Below are 20,687 nucleotides of genomic sequence, written 5' to 3'. Positions count from 1 at the left end.
ACAGCTGGTACGTAAATACTGCAAGCGCTGTTGTAGAGTATTGGTGCCGCTGTCCGTCAGTTTAAGGCTGTGTTTTGAACACACTAGGTTTTATTATTGTGCAGTAAAGCACGGCCCGGGGGATGCCGGGCCACGCAGGCTCGCTCTGCTGTCTGTGAACACCACGCAGGCCCGGTGTGCCAGAGAACCCGCCTGCTGTCTCTCCGGACACCCAACTGACCGCAGCACTTAACCGCCTCAGAGGGGAGAAGCCGGGGAGGTTCGGGCGCTGCCGATGCTTCCCCCCGCCGCCCGGACGCGGCCTCTGAGGCCTACTCCAGAGGTGCCTCCCCACACGGTTCAACCCAATCCCCGCTCAAAACTCCCGCCTTCAGCCAACACCTGCCGGTACCGGTAGCTCAGACCGAGCCGGCTGCCAACCGCCATCCCCCGCCACCTCTCCCGCCCACCGCCGCCGCCGCCATTTTCTCCCCCTCAAGCCCCCGCTCAGGCCGTCGGCTTCACCCCGCACTGCGGGGCGGGGCCCCGCGGCCCTGTGGGCCAATCAAACACCGCGGCAGCCAGCAAACCCCGCCCCCGTCCCGCCTCCGGGGAGGTTTCCTCCAGTGGAGGGCTGTCGCCCGCGTGACGTCACGGGCTCGGCGGCGGGATGAGCGGGCCGGCAGAGGTATGGCCGGCAGAGGTATGGCCGCCCTCCTCCTCCTCCTCCTCCTCCTCGCCCCGTTCCCCCCCTCAGCCCGCGCTTTTTGCTCCTGGCTGCGTGAGGTGCCGCGGCGGCAGCCGTTCCCCTGTGAGGAGCCGCCGGAGGTGGGGAGGGGGCCGGCCGGGAGGGGGGGCGAAGGCGGCCGTTGGTCCGGCTGAGCCTCCCTCCCTGTGGCCGGCTGTCTGCGCTGAGGCGGCTCCGGCCGTTGTGGGGCTGCCGTCCCCTGCCTGGCATCCCCCGCTCGCTTCAGCTCGGCAGGGGCTGTAGGGGCAGCGGCTCCGGCGCAACGCCGGCTATATCGATTATAGACATGCGTGAAATATGTGTCTCGTGACATCTGCCATCACCTCATGAAAAAAAGTCCTTCTTGTGGGGTTTTTCTTCTTATAGTTGTGCATAATACCTAAAACTAGTGTATTCAAATCCATTTTTCCTAATACTCCGTTTTGGTCTTTCTATGTAATCACGCTTGTACGTGGATCCTACAGCTACAAGATTAAACAGTTGCTGCCAGCATGGGCTTCTCTTAATACTATATACTCCATATGGCTCTACAGACCCAAAGTAATTTAGTTGTAATAAATGTTTAGGGGCTTCCTTAATTCTTTTATTTTAATAATGTCTGCGACAGATGGGAGATAAAAATACTTTGTCCACTATAGGAGACGGTAATTATAGAAGAGTTCATATTTCTTACTTATTTTTAAGTCATAGAATCATTTAGGTTGGAAAAGACCCTTAAGATCATCGAGTCCAACTATCAACCATGCCCACTAAACCATGTTCTGGAGTGCCTTGTCTATGCACTTTTTGAATACCTCCAGGGATGGTGACTCAACCACTTCCCTGGGCAGCCTGTTCCAATGTCTGACAACCTCCTCAGTAAAGAATTTTTTCCTGATATCCAACCTAAACCTCCCCTGCCGCAACTCGAGGCCATTTCCTCTCATCCTATCTCCAGCCACCTGACAGAAGAGACCAGCACCCACCTCACCACAACCCCCCTTCAGGCAGTTATAGAGAGCGATCAGGTCTCCCCTCAGCCTCCTCTTCTCCAGACTAAACGGCCCCAGTTCCCTCAGCCGCTCCTCACAGGACTTGTGCTCTGGACTCTCCACCAGCTCGGTTGCCCTTCTCTGGACACGCTCCAGCCCCTCCATGTCCGTCTTGTAGTGAGGGGCCCAAAACCGAACACAGGACTCGAGGTGCGGCCTCACCAGTGCCCAGTACAGGGGACGATCACCTCCCTGCTCCTGCTGGCCACACCATTTCTGGTACAGGCCAGGATGCCGTTGGCCTTCTTGGCCACCTGGGCACACTGCTGGCTCGTATCCAGCCGGCTGTCGACCAGCACCCCCGGGTCCTTTTCCACCGGGCAGCTTTCCAGCCCCTCTTCCCCAGGCCTGTAGCGCTGCGTGGGGTTGTTGTGACCCAAGCGCAGGACCCGGCACTCGGCCTTGTTGAACCTCATACAACTGGCCTCGGCCCATCGATCCAGCCTGTCCAGATCCCTCTGCAGAGCCTGCCTGCCCTCCAGCAGATCAACACTCCTGCCCAACTTTGTGTCATCTGCAAACTTACTGAGGGTGCACTCCATCCCCTTGTCCAGATCATTGATAAAGATATTAAACGGAACCGGCCCCAATACTGAGCCCTGGGGAACAAGTCTTAGAGAAGAGTTAATTTTTCTTACTGTGGAAGACTTAATATTCAAGTCAATTATGGCAGTTAGCTCTTAAATATCTAGATATATAGAGAAGGTAAGAAGCATATCAATTTCTGTCTTGAAGCATCCTTTGAAGCTAGGGACGCTTCATTTTCTAATGAAGAAAATAAGGTGTGGAGTGATAAGGTGACTTGCCCATTATTGCATGGAAAATCTTTGAGCCAGAGGTAGAGTTACTCATTTAGTACTCTTAAACAGAAGGAATAAAAGTGGACGTGCAATTTTGGTTTCTTTCTTAATTGTCTGATTTTTCTTCATCATAAGGTGTGGACTGGGAAAATGCTTGCTTTCTTTACTTTTTTTTTTTATTATATTGTTTTTTTGTTTCATTTCTAGGTTAAAGTGAAAATACCTTTTGGAAACAAATACCTTGATGCTATCTTTTCTGTCCCAAAGAAGAAATCAACATATGGAGTGATTCTTACCCATGGAGCTGGAGGAGATATGAATTTCCCTCATTTAGTGTCTTTGGCAGCTTATCTTGCATCCCATGGAGTTCTGTGCCTGCGGTTTACTTGTAAAGGCCTTAACATTGCCTACAGGACTAAGGCCTTCAAAACAGTTGTGGTAAGAAGTGACCAAATTCTGCCAAAGCTTAGATCCATGGATGTCTTCTTCTGGGTTTCTTAAATTGTGACCACAGATTAGTCAAGCAACAATGGGAAAATTAGAAGTGACGGTTAGTGAAATGGAGCACTGTCTGTGAACAGAAACAGCAGGAGCAATTTTTATATGGGCAGTAGCTGGAACAGCTGCAGCAAGTATGTGGGTGTGAGTTCAGGGAGAGAAAGAAAAGCTTGAGAGAAGGATGTGAAGAAAGCAAGGGTGTTTTGTGGGAAAACTTACAGCTTGAAAAAATGAAAGTATTTAGGATGGAAACAAGAGGTAGGTGTTCTGGGAGGGCTTGGTGAGGGGAGGGGGATTAAGGGATACAGCTTTGGGAGTGGTTTTGAGAGGAAAGCAGCTGACCTGAGAATTGTGCTGGGTCTCTGGCAGCTGGGAGAACAAGACTTTGGGGAAAGAGTAGGGGACTCTGGGTCGTAGGAGGAGTTGAAGAAAAGAGATTGGGAGTAGCATATGAGAGCCCTGGAACCAAAACAGTCTTTGATTTCAGAATCAGTTTAAACTGTTATATGCCTGTGCTTATCTCTTTCTGCTGCTGCTACATTATTTAAGATGTTCTCATGTACCTAGGTTTTGTTAAAATGAGTAACCTTTTGTTATAATAGTATCAACTTAGAGTATCTTCCTGTTCTGGAGTGTGTAGGAAGGAGTGAAAATTTTCTTCTGATTATCTAGCTACTTTTACTGGAGCATGTGAAGGTAGCTTGAGCACTTTGCATTGAGCATCAGACATTTTTATAGGGGTACTAAGCCCAGTTCTTAAGGAATTAATTTGTATGATGTTATTGTGATTATATGTACATTAATTTGAAGTTAGACTTTGCTAGCTTTAATGTGGATCTGTTCTCCATTCTTTTTTGAAGAAGCATAATGTTGTGAGTTTATGTTAATATGCTGCTGTGTAAAGGTAATGTAAAGGCCTCTGCTAAGATAGCATCTGATTAGTTATCTCCTCAAGACTGAAAAATTCGTTGCTGAATTTTATCTCTTCTGTCAGACATAACTGTCTTAAACTTTTTGTTGGGAATATGTGACCTCAGTGAAGGGCATTTTTGCTAACTTGTTTTGCCTTTTGATGGGCTAAGAGTGCAGCTGTCTGTCACTATAACTAAGTGGATACACAGTAATCTTTAATGTTTTGGTAACTTGATAGGGCATCTGGTATTTTGCTGAGAGCTAATGTGAAATTGCTTGTGTTCATTATGTTGTTGCTGCAAAATGTTATGAAAACGTTTGTGTGAAAAAACAAGAGAGCAACTTGTATGTATCTGTTCTTTTGTTTAACCTGCAGTACTGAAAGAGCTTCCCATCTTGTGTTTGGTAGCTATAAACAAAAAAATCCCCACCCTCCCAGCTGTCTTAATTCTGACTTGTAATGCTTCTCTTTATCTTATTTCTTTAGGAATACTTAAAGCTTTCTGATGATTATAAACTTTCGGGTGTCTTCCTTGCAGGTATTGTTTTTATTATCTATAATTTTCTCTCTTATACTGCCTCTAATGATAGCAGTCTGTAATTACTCCATTTTTGAAGTCTATCCCACTTCGGTAAGAAGTGAACGAACAGATGGGGATGACAGGTTTCAGTTTGAGGTGGGCACTGAAAGCTTGCAGTCTGACGTGGGAGCAAGCGGAATAAACTCCCGCTAGTCAGTGTTGCCTAGAGAGAGCAATTCAGCTATCTGCTGACAGTTGAATGCTCTGTGACCTTCATTAATTGATTAGCAGTCCATGACTGCTGTAGGAACGTAGGTGCCAAGCCCACTTAGAGATCTGCATTTGGGTGTCTGAATGTGACCAGCCCTGTAGCCGGTGGCTGTGCAGGACGGGTGTGCAGCTCGGCTCTCCGGTGGCACTGCTGCTCGGGTCGCACATGGGAACACCCAGCCTGCCGCTTTCATCGGATTCTCTTGGGAGCACAGCTGTCTAGACCCGTTCGCCCTCCTCGTGATGCCACAGATCTCGCTCCAGAAGGAGGAAGGAAAGAGCAATAGACCTTGTTTTCCAGGTACTTTGGGAGAAAACTTCCTTGTCACTTGTACGTGACAGGGCATGAGATCTGTGATAATCCATGTGTGCTTTTTAACTGCAGGTCTTGAGGAGTTCTGGTTACTGGTAAATGGAAAACCATTTTCCCCAACAGGTTTTGGTAGATAAAACCTAGTGGCAGATAAAAAAATCAGATCTGTTATGTGAAAAGGGAAGTAGATGGGTGTGATTAGGGGTAACTTGATACGGGAAACTCTGAATGTTCTCTGACTAAGTGAAACCAAATCTGTGATGATGCAAGTTAATCCCACTGGAATTGGCCACTTCCAACACTCAATTACAGAGCATTGTCAACTCATGTGCCTCCTCTTTGAGGAGATATTTTGATATCCCCTTGCTGCTACTGGCTGACCTCATGCTACATGTTCACACTTTGTTGGGTTTTTTTCTGCCCTTCTACTTTTACTCCCAGGCTGAAGTTTGAGGTGTGCATAGACAGCTGCTGGGTTTGTTTTGGGAGTAAGGCGCATAAAACTTTGTTATTAATTTGAGCAGATTAAGGTTGCATGAAAAAACAAATCCTAGATAATAACAGCATTGCTATCTCGAATTTCAGGGCTCTAGAGCATAGGACCTGTCCCTCTCTTCCCCCTGCCCCCAGGATGGGCTGTTGTTCTTCCAGTATTGCAAAGGATCCCTCTCTGTTTATGTGGGTTTTTTTGTTTTTTTCTCCCCCTTCTTTTTTAAATGGGGATGTGAAATCATAATATAACCAGGCAAATATTTTAGCAGAAAATGTTGAAATTAGGATTAATATTTTTTGTGGAGTAGATGATTAAAAGCATGCCTGGCATTTTGTACTAGTGGTACGCTGAAATACACTCAGTTGGATTTTTAGGAGTTGTTTACTCGAACAGAATGTAGGCGAGGTGACAGAAGCAGATACCCTTTTTTCCTTTATTTTAACATGCGAGAAAGGCCGTTCCATGGGCTCACGAGCTGCTGCCTCTGTGATACGTCAGCTTAGCCAGGATGATGATGATGACTTCATTCAAGGTCTAATATGTTTATCTTACCCGTTGCATCGACCAAAACTTCAGTCCAAGCTACGGGATGAAGATCTATTATTCATCAGGTGTCCAGTGCTGTTTGTCTCGGGATCAGCAGATGAAATGTGTGAAAAAGTGAGTACCCTTGTAAATCCTGCTATGAAGGGGCAGTATGGAGGAATAGGTATGAGTCTGAGTGATGTCTGCACTGGTATACACAGCTGTGACTTTGATTGACAGCCTTATCTAAATATATATGTATCTTCAGAAGGAAGCCTTGGGTAGGAAACTTCATCAGACATGAAGAAGCCTCGTGGTGCTTTCTTTCACTGCTTACAACTTCTGCATCGTGCTTAATTATCCACTTTAGCAAATTCATCTTTGGGCCACTAAAATACTGCTGATTTAAATGTAATGTCTTTTTTGATAGGATTGTACAAATTAAAAGCGGCCTATGGAAGGAGCGAGTTATTTGCTATACTATTTTAACCATTTCAGGATACAAAACGCAAACACTGCTGTACTACCAATTTCACATTTGTCACATTTTCATGACAAATTCTTCTAGCAAAGCAGTTTTATCCACAAGTCAGACTTCTGTGGTAGAAAGCGGTATTTTTGTAGAGATGAAGAACAGGTGTGCAGAGATGAGAATACAGTGGTTTTCTGCCTTGTTTTCTTGCAAATAGGTATCTGTTGTTCTTGAACAGTTCAGCTTGAATTTGGGGGTGCGTGCAATTGGCATTTTCCATGCTTGGACAGTTTCTGAGGAGTTCATAATGCTTTCGTGAGTAGTCGTCACGAAAATAAGTCAGGCTAGCAACCGGCAGATCCTTGGAGTGCCCTCTTAAAGGGGAAACCGTTAAGGCTTTCTGAGCTGGTTCTGAGATCTGTTTGCTGAGAAAGTTGAATGGAGTCAAAGCCGGTCTCTAGGGAATCGGATTGCTACTCTGCCACTGTAGACAAATCTGACTTAAGAAGTTCTGTAATTTTATTGCTAGTACTACCCCCTGGCAGTCAAAGTGGATTCCTTTATCAGTGTGGGGAAGGAGCCTGCAGGGAGTTGTGATCTTTGCAGTTTCTGAAGTTCTAATTTTCTGCTCTTCTGTGTTTGAGTGAGGACAAACCTTTGAGCAAATTCCATGACTGAATACAGTTATCATCACATCTTTTCTATCAAGGTGTTTTTAATGTGCACGCAGATCCGTCTTGTTTTTAAGAACTGCCTATTACGCGTTGCACAGGCAAAGCAAGAGACATCTAGAAGTTGCGCAGTTGTAGCAGTTGTTAGATTATCTAACTTTTTCATTCTTATTTTCTCCATAGCAATTGCTAGAAGGTGTGGCAAGCAAAATGAAAGCCCCTAAGAAAATCCATTGGGTTGGTAAAGCAAACCATGGGATGGCAGTCAAAGGACGGACAACAGAGGATGTCATGGAAGAAATAAATGCCCAAGTTTTTTCTTGGCTTAGAGAGAATATTGAACTGGAGCACGAATGATTTGCAGTATCTTCATTTAGCTGTTCCTAAATGTGGCAGATTAGTTTATTTCTGAGAGGTGTCGTTTTTTTAAAATGGGTGTTTTCAGAGGTCTGAGTGTAAATGCACATAAAACTTGTTTTGTATGAATGAAAAAAAGTATGCAAAACAATAAAGAACTTTTTAAAGGAAAGAAAAAATTTACAAAATACTTAATATGGCAGCACTGTTTCCTGTGTTTCTCTGCAAATAACTGTATACAACACTTAGTAATGGAGAGCATGAAGTAAATGCTTTTGACTAATACTTTAAGTAATATACTGGAAAAAAATCTATTTAACAGCATATCTTTAGGTGCCTCTCATTTCTGAGTGTACTACTGATGCTGTTTGTTCGAAATGAAAACCTACCGCTGTGCAGAATTCCACAAGCACAGTCCCCGAGGCTGGCCCGGATCGGTTGTGCTACTCTGCCGTGGTGCCGTCCCCGGCACTCCCATGGTCTTGCAAGGAGCTGTTGTGTAAACATACGCCGGGTCAGCCCTGGTGAGCCGAGAGGGTTTCTGTCATGTTTTGGTAAGGTGCTTAGATCGGAGAGCTTTATTTTGTATAAAAATATCTGTTCAAGACTGTAGGCTAGTATGGTTAAGTTGTACCATATATTGTTTACCACACGATGAAACAAACTGTTCCTTAGGCTTGCTTTTGCTCTAGTAAAAATAATAGACAGGTGAAAGTTAAAAATGTTAATCAGATGATACAACATTCTTCTGTTGTTTCTCACAAGATGCCTCAAGAATGCTGATGGCCCAGCAGTAATGTTCATAAGCATAGCACACATCTAAATGTTTGCAAAGAAGAAAGCTGTATGGATTTTAAAATGTCTGGCTGTGTTACAGAGAAAAATAAATCCTCACTGTGGACTGGAAACATACGCGTTAACTTTAGGATTTGATGGATTTAGACGTGACTTTAAATTCACCTATAGATCATTTTCGGATGATGTTGATACACTCAAAAGTAATAGTTGAATTGCTTAGTATCACTGGAAAGCAGGTTATTTTAAAAAGACTAGACTGTTGAAACAATGTTTGGTTTAGTTTCAGTAGTCACTGTTCAGTGCTACTTAATTCTTTTCATATTGCCAAAGAGACTGAGTTTCACAGACAAAGCAGCTGTGAAAAAAATTGTATGGAACTTAAAAGTTTTATCTAATATTCCTGAACTGTCCAATAGCACTGTGTTTTCCCTTCAGGTTAAAAAGATGTATTATAAACCCCACATCATTGTCTTTGAGAATACCAATTCTCTCAGGAGGAACAAAGTCATGGCCTGAAAAACATTACTTTGGTTGGATACATGGGGTGGGGGGGTAGATTTAAAATTCTTACCTGCCCTTTTTTGCAGAACACACTTGTGAATAGACTCAGTGTAACAAGCATGAGTAAAAAGTATCTGCATTTCCAATGTATCTCAGGACAGTAACACATGACTGATACAAACATGTTTTTTATTTAAAAAAAAAATTATAAAAATGTTTTTGAGCAAGGCTCTACAACCACTGCATGATAAAAAAGGAAATAGGGGGTGCTTGGTTTTCTTCCAGATGTAGATCATGATACAGTAATCTTCATAATATCCATTGACATTATGCATTGGCATTTTAACCCAAATTTTTCTTCTTTCCTTAAGATGACAGTCTGAATGTAGGTAAATATTAAAAAAATTATTTCATTTCCTTCTGTCAGAGTTCATCTTTGGCCTGCAGTCACGAAAGAAGAAACAGTTTTCAGTTAATTGGAAACTCAATTTTTAACTGTCTAGTCCTGCAAATACATTAAAAAAATGTTTCTAAGTTCAATAGGTGTTAACGGTCTGGTAACCAATACCATGGGCTATTGAGCAATGCCTGTTCCAGTTTGGTTGAATAAGAAGGGAAGACATCCAGCACTTTACGTTTATCGCTCTACGTACTGTACCTTTTTTCTGTGGCAAGTGCATGGAAAAAGGTCATCATCAGGCTGCTGCACTTTCTCCATCCCATCTCTGATTTTTGGCTCACTCACTTGCAAGCTGGCATATTCCTGGTTTTAAAAGAGGAAGACAGTGTTAATTCATAAACTTGTTAAGCGTGTACACCCAGTTGTAAATACTGCACCAACTCAGCTGAGTAATTCCGTAAAAACTCTGGGGCTACACAATCTGTTACTCCACACTGCGTCATGGACAGGGCGAGCAGATTCTTAACTGCCGACAGGAGCCCCTGCGGGTGCCTCGCTGGACTTTCGGTATCTCAGTGCTAATGCACAGATATTTGCAGCTGTGGTTCACGGGGCATGTGTCTGATATGGAATTCTTTGATCGTTGTGGGCAACATATTCTTGCAGATTAGATCAAGATTTATGGGATCTGACTGCTGCTCTCGGAAGCGCCAGCATAATCTTAAGGGGTTTCAGAGGATATAACTACATGCAGAGTTTGTAAACCAGCTGAAGTTCCTAATGGCTGCTGCTCGCTTTGTGGCTTCAAGTACTGGACTGGCCAATTTCCAGCAGCTCTGTTGCCCTGAATTCTTTCTGTGGGATTTCTATTTTTGTGGTAGTAGCTGTTAAAAATATATACTAACCTGGAAAAGTTTGAAATAGTAACAAAAAATGTGGTCTCCCATGAGATTGTTTCTTGCAAATTCTTGTCCAGATTTTGCAATATTTTTTGCCTGTCAAAGAAAATAAAAGTTTTTTTTTCATTCTCAAAAACCAGTAGTTATTTCAGGATGCCAGTATTGATTCTGGAGTTACGTATAGAGTTGACAGTTTAGGATAACTTACTTATTTTTATTTAAGCATTCTTAATTTTAAAAGTAAGGCATTCTTATCAAAATACACTTAATTTTTCCAAGGTTCAATTTAATTTCAAATTAAGGGCAGTGTTATGTATTTTTTCAAAAGTATTTTTCTTATTTGTAGAGTTGATGACAATAATTTTTAAGTCCTCCTAATAGATTTTTTTTGTTTTAAAGAAATGCACTTTTTTTGCTTGCTCTATTTTGCCTAGAAACATTGCTGAGTAATTCTAAATGTATATTTACCTCTTCATCATGCTCTTTTGCCCACTGAAGTTTTTCTAGTAGATCACTCAGGTCACCTTTAAATGGAATATAATGTTTCCATGGCTGCAGCTCGTTATAAAAATGCTCGTAGTAGATGGAGTCTTGCTTGAGCACGACACTGTTTCCTGCTAGTAGATAAGGCAATCTGTATGCTGCCACTGTGCCATCAATATTAATTTGATATTTATACTGGAAAGAAAATGACCATAAGTTATTAACAAACAGAAGATCCAGGTAGCTTGGTTAGGTTATATTATTCTAAGGGCACTGGTTACTGACTTGCCGATATTGAGAAATGTAGGATTGGCTAGGCAAGCATCAATGTTTAAGTAGCTTTTATTATTTAGTTTGGAATTCATCACAGTGCAGGGAACACAGAGATGCCCTCTTCATCAATTAAGTTCTCCGGAAATTCTTAGACGCTCATCCTTGGATGTGAGGGTAGATGTGCCACTTCATCCACTGATTTTCCCACTATGTTAGTTATGTTAGTAGTCCTGATCGCTGAATCAGGAAAAAGAAATAAAAAGGAACTTGGAGTTATATAGATTACACAAGGTTCTACAGAACCTTTAGATGTAAATCAAACATTATTATCCTCAGTGTAAGAGCTACATAGCAGTTAATCCCACTGGAGGGATGCCTGTTCATGCTTGTTACTGGTGTTGTGCTGAAAAACTAATAATCACTTTATTATCAATAATACATACAAAGTTATTTGATAATGGGAAACACTGAGAACATAGTTCTGTGAAAAATGGTTAGTAGCTTACCTTAAAAAAATCAAAAAATGAAATGTGCTTAACAATGGGGCCATAGAGGCTTTCATCATGTTTAAAAAAAAAGAAGTTTGTGAAAGCAGCATCTATGATCTCTGGATATTTTCTGCTGAGTTTTACAAGTTCAAGCCTCTCTTTGCGGCTGTCACGCCCTCTCCAGAATGCTGTGGTATTCTTGTCTTCCCATGATGGGCCAGTATTTGCTTGAACTGACATCATATCCAGACTGACTCTGGAGGAGAAAGAAGTGATTTAATAGTGAAGCCTACTGGAAATCTTTTTGAATGCAATTACTTATAAGAGCTTACAGTACCAACAGGCAAATACCAAGGATGAAGGTAAGTCAGTCATGAGCACACCCGTATAGGTATTTTGCAGCAATAAAAATAGATAAGGAACATCAAGTTCACAGGCCTGTGGCACAACAGCATCAGTTCGTCGACAACATGGCATGTGGGAAGAGTACCTGTCAGTTGTCATGGAAAAAAGTAGTCAGAAGTGGACGTGGTTGCCAGACAGATGAAGGTGATGCAGGGTAACTTAACTAGCTTAATACAACATATTTCACTTCCTTAAAAACTTTGCTAAATTAAAACACATAAACTGGGGGGGGGGGCAGAGGGAAGCAAATTTAGGAAAAGTCTTGTTAATAAAGACAAAGGACCCTGATCTAAATGCAATGAAATGATAAACAGGTTCAAAATGGATTACAAAGATCATTTTAGAAGCTGGTGTTGTAGTGTTTTGATACAGCAACAGAGCAGTTACCAAGGCAAGTTATGATCAGTAATCAAAGTGGGAGATGGTAGGTCCTAGGTTGAGAATTCTGGCTACGCTGGGCTTTAAAAGGTACAGAAAAAATATTCTCGGAAAATCAGGAAAAAAAGACCTGGCCAGTTGCCAGCATGTTCGGGGGGGGGGGGGAACAAAGCAAACAAACAAAATATCTACCCTTGAAACATTCCCTCTAAGTGCTGTTTTCAGTGACTTGACCATGATTAGATTAATTTTGATTTTTTAAATAAAACGGTTAAGTATTTTAATGTATGTCATTTATGTTATATAATACATAACTTGGTTAATGTTAACATATTGATTACACAGTTATTGCCTACCCGCAGGGTGCCAATGTCTCAATGAATAAATAAAACCAGTTAATACACTGTTAATACAAATATCTTTTTGGAAGACCATTCACTGTGAATTTTGTGAAAATGTTAAGCAATTTCTTACCGTCCCATAGTCTCCAAAACTGAGTCTGTTAAGTCATATGTTGGCATGACAATGTCTTTTGACTCGCTGGACCCACACCATGAGAAGATGGGGTGCAGGTTCTGTGGGGACTTCCTTTTCTCCAGAGGCCAGTCTCCCAGATTAACAAAAAATTCTACATCTGGCATTTTCACCTAAACAGAAGCAAAGTAGGCACGAATGCATTTTAATTCAAAGCAGTACTCTTCTGCTGGCATCTTGTATTTTGAAAACAACCTCACTAAGAGAAAAAATAGCCAGGTCTCTAATATACTTAATGTACCTATAATAAATCATTAAAGTTTAAAAACATGTTAGAAGTACTGAGACCACAGAGTAAAGCCTACAAGGTAATTTTTTTTTTAGAGATTTGCACAAAGTCATATAAATGCTCTCTCTTTTTTTTTAAAGGATAGGAACACCCCAGTTTAGAGGATGGTTTCTTGTTATGTTATACTTTACATAATTGGCCGCACAATCTTTGTACCAGGCTAGCACTGGGATCTAGTAAGCAATTGTATAGTTCCAAGGTAAGCTGAACCACCTTGTTGACTGTATGGAAAATTGCTTTTGGGTGGTAAATTAGTTTTGTGTCACATCAGTGAACTGATTTACCCCATGTCTGCATGATGACTTAAATCCAACAGAAGAGAAGTAACAGAAATGAAGAGCTGTGATGGGAAGGCCACGTTTAGTCAATGCTGGAGTTAATTATTAAGCATAACATCCTCACTTACTTAAAATAGTTCGTAGTATGGAACCATATCTGAAACCATCGTCGCAGCCAAAATGCAAGCAAAATACTGTTGACAGCCAGGAAATGTTGTAACAACATGACAGAGGGCATAATTTTGCTGCTATATGAAACTTTGATGTGCCTCCATCTTGAGCACTGTGTGTGGTTCTGGTATTTGCAAACGAAGTAAGAGAAAGTACAAAGAAAGGCAGCTACTATGATAGGGATGGACCAGCTGCCTTGTGAGAAGAAACTGAAAATGGTGGGACATTTCAATTTGGACAGCTGAAGGCAACATATGGTTGAGTTTTACAGAACCCTGAAGGCATGTATAATGTCAGTGCAGAACTGATGTCGTATCTGTTCTTAGTTCACCCTCTTTGTGACATTATTATTTTTTTTAAATATAAATCTCCACTACATCACCCTCAGCTGCCTCTTTCCAAGCAAAAGAATCCTAGTCAAATTAGCTTGTCTTTGCATGCCCCAACAGCCTTCTTGCTGCATAGTTCTTTTTGAGAAAGTGAAATGAGAACTGCACCGTTTTCACAAGATAGGCATGTCACAGGTTTTATACTGTGCCATAATCTTTTTTTTTTCTTTTGTTTTTGCTTCCCTCCTTAATAAGTCTTAACTGGGTATTTGACTATTACAAACATGTGATTATTATACTGGCATTTGTGGAAAACTGTTGGAATAACTCCAAGATCTCTGTCCCAACTACTAACAGATAATTTAGAGATCATGGTTGTATGTGTGTGATTAGGACATTTTGCTCAAGTGTTATCATCAATTATCTTAATACCTACATAAGAAAATATCTTCTCTGAAGAAAGAACATTTATAAATGTTAATAATTATCAAATTAAAAAAATATATATACACATAAAAATAGAGTTTAAACATATTGTTGATGACTCATCATATATATGCATCAAAGCATTTCTCCTCTCAAACCCCTTTATTCTTCAGATCAGAACGGCTGGTCAGAGGCTAACATTTCAGGATTCTTCTGTGGCCCAGATAGGTTTCATTAAGTTTCTAGATTAAATTATCTTTATGGACAGAGATAGAAATTTATAATTTGCCAAACATCAAACACTCTCCTAAACGGCTGAAGATATTCTTCTCTACCTTGTCGACACAGGAAAACCTTTGGCAGAGACATCCAGAAATTCTAAAGGCAGAGACCCAAAGCAGTACTTTTTGTCTTCAGTATACAGACAGGAAAGGTTTTATTGTGTACCTTCATTTCAAAGGGGGTTTGGCTACACGAGCTTCAGCACTAAACTTTATTAGTACAGTGCCATCTAATGGTTATAATGGGCATAGAAAAGCTACACATTGTATTTTATCTACATCCTCAATGGCAAAATCATTCAGCAGATTAAATCTTCTTCTCCAACCCAGTAGATCTATTGTCTTTCAGTGACAGTGTCTTAATAGAAATTCCTAAAGTATTTAATGGGGATGAGACAAACTGTGTTTTCTAGATCTGTAAACAGTTTCTGTCTTAGGAGTTAGCAAATCTTTTCCAACATTTAGTCTAAATAACTTTGATGCAATTTAATTCCATTATTCCTTGTCCAACATGACTGGCACCAAGAACAGCTTACTTCCATCTTCCACACAGTAATCTTTTAGATAATTAAAGGCTACATTGATGTCTTCCCTTAGACACTGTTAGATGAAACAATCCCCACTTAAATGGATCTTCATTTGTATGTCTAGTCGTTCTTACGACTTTCCTGTGCAATGTCAGTAATTGAACAATCTTTCTTGAACCATGACACCCAAAGGCAGACACAGTAGCATAACTGATCCATTACTAATCCTGAGTATAGTGGAAAGGTTACTTTACATTTCTTTCATGCGTTTCTTCTGTTAATGTGTGTGTTCAGCTTTTTGCAACAGCATGCCACTGCTGACTCACATTAAATTTGTGATACTGTAACCTTCACATTTTTCTGCAGAAAATAACCACTCACTCCCTATTTTAAATAGGTGTCAGAACTAAATGACTTATCCAGCCCGTGTCACTTCATTTTATCCATTTTTCCATACAGTTTCTCTTACTTGTTAAGAAAATCTTTACTTATCACACTGCACCATGAAGTGCTTGCAGGTTCTTCCATTTTTGTTATCTGAAAAGTTCAATAAGCATATTCTCCAGTCCATCACTCAGTCAAAATATAACTAAGTTATTAAACAGGGACTGAACCTAGGACAAATCTCTGAAGAATACATTTGGGACACCTTTTGCCCCTCTGGAAACATTGGCAACTATTCTCCAAGTAAGGCTTTCCAAGCAGGTTACAGTAGTTTCTTCTAGGCAAAGTCTTCCTATCTTGTTTATGAGAAACTTGTGAGACTTATGCTCAAAAGCCTAACTAAAATTAAGATACCTGACATCCATACGGGAAGTCTATTATCTTGTTATAGAAAGAAATTATACAGTTATGACTTTTTTTAGGATAAATCCATGTTGTTTCATACCAGTTATCTTTCAGCTGCTTACACATAGTGTGTATAGTTTGTATTAGATTTTTAAGGAATTTTTTTAGGTGAACAACTCCACACTTCAGTAGCTCCTCTCTCTTCCTTCTTTCCTTTTTAAAAGACAAAGTGCTTTGTCTTTCTACAGTCAAAAAATAGATATTAACTTGGGTATCTTCGTATTTCTCTTACTACTCTCTTTATGTAATAATCACTTATTTGTGTGTGCTGAAACTTCAGCCCTGCTATATACTGTCACTATGTACATAATGTCAGTTTTTTTCCACAGTTTCCCTAGTCCGCATGGTGCTTTTTGCTTGTACATGAAGGGAGTTTCCCCACACGCCACCTGTTGAGCTTTTGGTACTCTTTCTGAACCCTTCCTGTCTTGTTTTCAACATACGGAATTTAATGGGGAACAATATATATTCCGTATTTTTTTGTTTTTTGAGTCATCCTGTAAAATGTACTAGTGGAGACAGAACTTTCTATTAGATGCTACAGGATGATTTATTTAGTCTATGGAAAAATATGCTGATCAGATAGCATTCTAGAACATGCCAACTTCAAACAAGGAAAATCCATCTGACCTTTCCATTATTAATCAAAGAACAAGAAGAACTTTTCAACGGAAATAGCAACAAATACGCTGAAGTATATTTGTTAAGCCCAGGCTTCTGTAAACTAGGACATACATGTACTCACTTTTCTTGTCAAAGAAAGCAGTATGGCATCCATGAAAATTCTGAAGCCAACATGTTCCCCATACGTCTTTATATAAACCTGAAAATAAACACAGATTTTTACTGGTCTGGTGTTTTCATTTCAGAAAATGGCTGGCACAATTTAGAGCTCTTTTAATCACTTAGTAACTAGTCAGACAGATTGTATGGCTGTATAGATTTATGAATCAGCCAAGAAGCTTCAGAATCTCATCCCTCTAACTCATCGCAGAAAAGTGACCAAAAAAAAAGGACAAGCTTTGCTTGCTTTTGCAGATGTTTTAGGTCTGTCTCATGGAAACAGAAACTGGTTGCCTGTTGCTGTTGTGTTCCATTGTTCTCATTTCCATATGAAACTCTACTGAAGTCAGTACCATTTTGTTAAAAAGAACTACAGCTCTGATCCTCAGTGGAGCTAAAAGTGGCATTTCTTTACCTCAGAACTATGCACAACGTAATTTATTGATGCATGTCAAATTAGATAATCGTAACACTCCACAGCAATATTACTCAGAGAACAGGAAACTGAATTAGCGTTTAGGAGACTTGGGTCTGTGCCCAGTACTCGTATTGATTGCTTGGAAAGTAATTTGCTTTCACTGTGCTTCAGCTGTAGCAGGGACAAAAAGCACTTTACAAAGTAGAACAGATATTGCTGAGCTCATATACAAACTGCAGGACAGAGAAGCAAGCAAAGGAAGTTTCTTAAAGAACAGACTACAAGAAGCCTTTCAACTGGGAACAGCCCAACAGCCTAGCTGTAGGACTTGCCACCAAATCCCCGTACAGACTTCAGATCAACCCATTCCGTACCTCATTATCTTTGATGGTGTAGTGACACAAACTCTGTCTTTGTCCAAACCTCTGTGGAATTTCTTCTGCAATCTTATCTGGATCAACTATGGGAAAATTTGCTAGGTCTCTTTGAATCTGTGGAATGATTTGAGGGCAGTTCATCTCTTCCAGCCATGCACTGCTCTCCTCCTGAGGGCAGTCACAGTTTTCATGGTAAACAGGTCCTATCAGGAACACAATTATTATTTTATTTTTAAAGTCACACTACTAAGCTGTTGAGATGACAAAAGAGGGTCAGGCACTGAGCATTCATTGCCTAGGGCCGAACCTTCAGCAACTCTAACTGGACACATTTGAACTTTTTTTGACTCCAATGAAGTCATGCCAAGCTACATCAGCTTCTGCATGAGCCCTCTACATGTATTTGCTAGGCAACAACTTCACAGCATTTGTTTCTTTTTTCATTATTTAGAATAGTACACACAGGACACTTTTAATGAATCCGTAATTCCAATGGGATTTGATAGTCCAGAGAAGTACTGAGGTCCCGCAGAGTTCTATGCTAATCCTAGAAGACATTGTGGGACGCACTTTGTGATAAGAAGCCAGGATAGGAAAACTGTGTGTAGTGCTGCTTCTTACCTTTTAAAATATATGGAGACTTTGCGACATGTTTATCTCCAGTTTTGACTTCTATCTTCAGGTTTTTGTAGCTTGCATACATCCTATACCTTACAAGGAAGGAACCATCTTTCCTGTCTAATACTTGCACACCAACCCGAGTGAACTGTTCATCAGGAGCAGTGATCTTCACCTGGAATGCATTTTCACCCGGTGATGAAGTGAACCTACCCAGAGAATAAGTGGGAGCTTAACAAAAAAGGAAACACACAACAGCTTGCTTAGTCCGATCCATTCAAGTTGACAGATTTCCAGTGACTCCACCGAGCCACACCAGGTCTTTACAAACACATCCTAATGTTCACAAGCAAGGCACGATTTTTCCAAAGAGAATTTTGTTAGGCTACCTAAAATGCCTCATGCTGTTAGAAGCATTAGGTATCAAGAAGGTTCCACTCCGATGCTCATGAACACACCTCCAACATCACTTGGTGCTCTACATGTTGAACTGTGTTGGAAATATGGTCTTTGATTATATGGGAATAGAGAACCTTTAAAAGTCCAGCACAGATCTTGATTAGTAGTAGCTCAAGTGTAAAATGATGGGAAGGTAGGGAGCATGCAGATAAGTAGGGGCAAGGGTTTTAAACTGAAAGAGGGTAGATTTGGATTGGATGTAAGGAAGAAATTCTTTACTCTGAGGGTGGTGAGGCACTGGAACAAGTTGCCCAGAGAGGTTGTGGCTGCCCCATCTCTCGAAGTGTTCAAGGCCAGGTTGGATGGGGGTTTGAGCAACCTGGTGTGGTGGAAGGTGTCCCTGTCCGTGGCAGGGGGGTTGGAACTAGATGATCTTTAAGGACCCTTCCGACCCAAACCATTCTACCATCATTCTACCATTCTATAAAAAAATACTAGAACAAACTTCACTTTAGCAGCTTAATAAGTCTGTTATTTTACATACAGGAGCAAAACGTTTCCAGATTACTTTATTTTCCAGGTATTATTTAAGGAAGCAAAGAACGAAGTTAAACTTCTTAATCATTATGGTAGCTCATACAGGGGAAAAAAAGGATATTACAAATGCCAAAGTCCTGGTGGAGGGAAAGCATTACAGTGGGATCATGTAATTCACTATGTACTTACGACATTTTGGTAAAATTCACCATACACCAATCATAGAAAAATCTTCATAAAACCCAATAAAATAATTTGAAAAATCATTAAGTTATCACATATCATAGAGGTATTAACAAAGTTGGCACAGTCAAAATGCTACATTTGCCAACTTTCTTCCACCTCTTTAAACACAGTCCCAAATACGTAGGGAGAGCTTGGGATAAAGAGGGAGGTGGTGGGAGCAGGTGGACTAACGGATTACAGCCCAGCAGCCCGGTCACCTTTCCTGAAACTTGTCCAGACATACTAGAGAGCTGCCAGTTCAACTAAACGCAGGAAATATTTACTCTTCAAGACAAGCTGAACTGGCAGCTTCCAGACTTGCACGTGTCACAGTGCATCTAAGCTGGACAACCTGGACGGAGCACTCTGAGCTCCCAACTAGCTTGTATGGTCAGGGTTTCTTTCCTGTAGAAGTGGAAAGCCACGAGTATCCTCTGAAAACTAAGTTTACCTCTTTCATTCCTATGAGGTTTACTGAATGGCCTATACAGTAATTCCTAAATGACTCTACCGATCTTGTGCCTATGTGTTTAGGGGAAATATGGATGTTCCTAACTGTGGAAACAAGCAGGACACCTGAGCACACGTATCATAAATTATACGTATTAGGTATTGTTAAGGTTTTGACAAAGCAGAATAAACCATAAATTGTCGGTTGGACTAATACGCATGTTTTGCCGTTTAACATTTTAATCCTCTTGTCTCATCCCCTCGTGCAGTTATTTGATGCTCCTAAAAAGCTTTTCCTAAGTGATACACGGAAAAAGTCGCGCGGTGAGCCGTCAGCCCTCCGTTCCTACAGGAAAACCCCAGGTAAATTTCTGCCTCAGAGGTGACAGGGGCAGGGAAGGCCGGCCGGCCCGACGAGGGGGCACGGCTGCGGTTCAAGGCGGCGGTGCTGTGGGGGTGTGCGTGTGGGGGGGTGGTCGCTTCGCTCCCTCACAAGAAATCCAGCCGTTGCGGTTTGGGTAAGGGGCTGCCCAGCGTGGGTAAAGCCACGCACCCCCGGGGAAGGGCCCGCAGAAAGCTCCGCCGCTCCCCGCCCCAGCCCCGCTTACCTCTGCCCTTCGGCGTCCACGGCCCGCACGTAAAAATAGCGAGCGGGCAGGGCAGCCTCCGCCCGCAGCCCGGGCCCCCATACCGCGCTGCGCTCGGGGCTCGGCCGGCCGCCGGCGCCCGCCGCCACGGCTCCCAGGGCGACGCAGAGCGGCCACAGGACACGCATTTACGGCGCCTCCCGCCTCCCCCGACGGAGAAACGCGGCCGGGGCCTTTCCTCCTTCCCTCACCGCGGCACCGGGCGGGCCTCGCCCCCTCGGCGCGGCTGCATCGGGCGGGAAGGGAGCGGGGCGGACCGCGGGGCCGCCGCCTCGTCTCCTCAGGGAACCGTGGGTGAGTCCCGGCGCCTGAGGGGAGCGGGGCGGGGCGGGCG

The 20,687-nt window shown here is 42.0% G+C and overlaps 2 protein-coding genes across 6 annotated transcripts; one reads left to right on the top strand and one right to left on the bottom strand.

Annotated features, from left to right (window-relative positions):
- Window positions 1–607: 607 nt before the first annotated feature.
- On the top strand, window positions 608–8,514 carry TEX30 (testis expressed 30). Of its 4 annotated transcripts, none has more exons than XM_075045891.1 (5): window positions 608–682; window positions 2,766–2,996; window positions 4,456–4,507; window positions 6,020–6,225; window positions 7,417–8,514. In XM_075045891.1, the coding sequence occupies exons 1-5, from the start codon at window positions 650–652 to the stop codon at window positions 7,588–7,590; spliced, it is 696 nt and encodes a 231-aa protein (XP_074901992.1). In that variant the 5' UTR covers window positions 608–649; the 3' UTR covers window positions 7,591–8,514. The 4 variants fall into 4 exon arrangements, with proteins under 4 accessions (XP_074901992.1, XP_074901990.1, XP_074901994.1 ...); XM_075045889.1 differs by having other exon boundaries at window positions 5,984–6,225; XM_075045893.1 differs by having other exon boundaries at window positions 621–667.
- A 527-nt stretch (window positions 8,515–9,041) lies between these two features.
- On the bottom strand, window positions 9,042–20,682 carry POGLUT2 (protein O-glucosyltransferase 2). Of its 2 annotated transcripts, none has more exons than XM_075045878.1 (10): window positions 20,315–20,682; window positions 18,099–18,304; window positions 17,475–17,680; window positions 16,645–16,722; window positions 12,690–12,862; window positions 11,451–11,688; window positions 10,657–10,866; window positions 10,195–10,284; window positions 9,548–9,652; window positions 9,042–9,330 (listed from the first exon to the last, which is right to left on the bottom strand). In XM_075045878.1, the coding sequence occupies exons 1-10, from the start codon at window positions 20,479–20,481 to the stop codon at window positions 9,313–9,315; spliced, it is 1,491 nt and encodes a 496-aa protein (XP_074901979.1). In that variant the 5' UTR covers window positions 20,482–20,682; the 3' UTR covers window positions 9,042–9,312. The 2 variants fall into 2 exon arrangements, with proteins under 2 accessions (XP_074901979.1, XP_074901980.1); XM_075045879.1 differs by having other exon boundaries at window positions 18,099–18,270; window positions 20,315–20,681.
- Between the last annotated feature and the right edge of the window lie 5 nt (window positions 20,683–20,687).

The sequence above is a fragment of the Buteo buteo genome, chromosome 14, assembly GCF_964188355.1.
Source record: "Buteo buteo chromosome 14, bButBut1.hap1.1, whole genome shotgun sequence".
NCBI classification, from domain to species: Eukaryota; Metazoa; Chordata; class Aves; order Accipitriformes; family Accipitridae; genus Buteo; species Buteo buteo.
Note: the sequence above shows the minus strand (reverse complement) of the source record. Positions and strands in the feature narration are given on the sequence as shown.

Excerpts from the sequence above, each read along its gene's own strand:
- POGLUT2 (XM_075045878.1), bottom strand. The coding sequence starts at position 20,481 with ATGCGTGTCCTGTGGCCGCTCTGCGTCGCCCTGGGAGCCGTGGCGGCG. Across the intron at positions 18,305-20,314 it reads GTGGACGCCGAAGGGCAGAG|GTTCACTTCATCACCGGGTG; the intron begins GTAAGCGGGGCT and ends TTCTCTGGGTAG. Across the intron at positions 10,867-11,450 it reads CATTTTTTGATTTTTTTAAG|TATAAATATCAAATTAATAT; the intron begins GTAAGCTACTAA and ends TTTTCTTTCCAG.
- TEX30 (XM_075045889.1), top strand. The coding sequence starts at position 650 with ATGAGCGGGCCGGCAGAGGTATGGCCGGCAGAG. Across the intron at positions 683-2,765 it reads CAGAGGTATGGCCGGCAGAG|GTTAAAGTGAAAATACCTTT; the intron begins GTATGGCCGCCC and ends TTTCATTTCTAG. Across the intron at positions 4,508-5,983 it reads TTCGGGTGTCTTCCTTGCAG|ATACCCTTTTTTCCTTTATT; the intron begins GTATTGTTTTTA and ends TGACAGAAGCAG.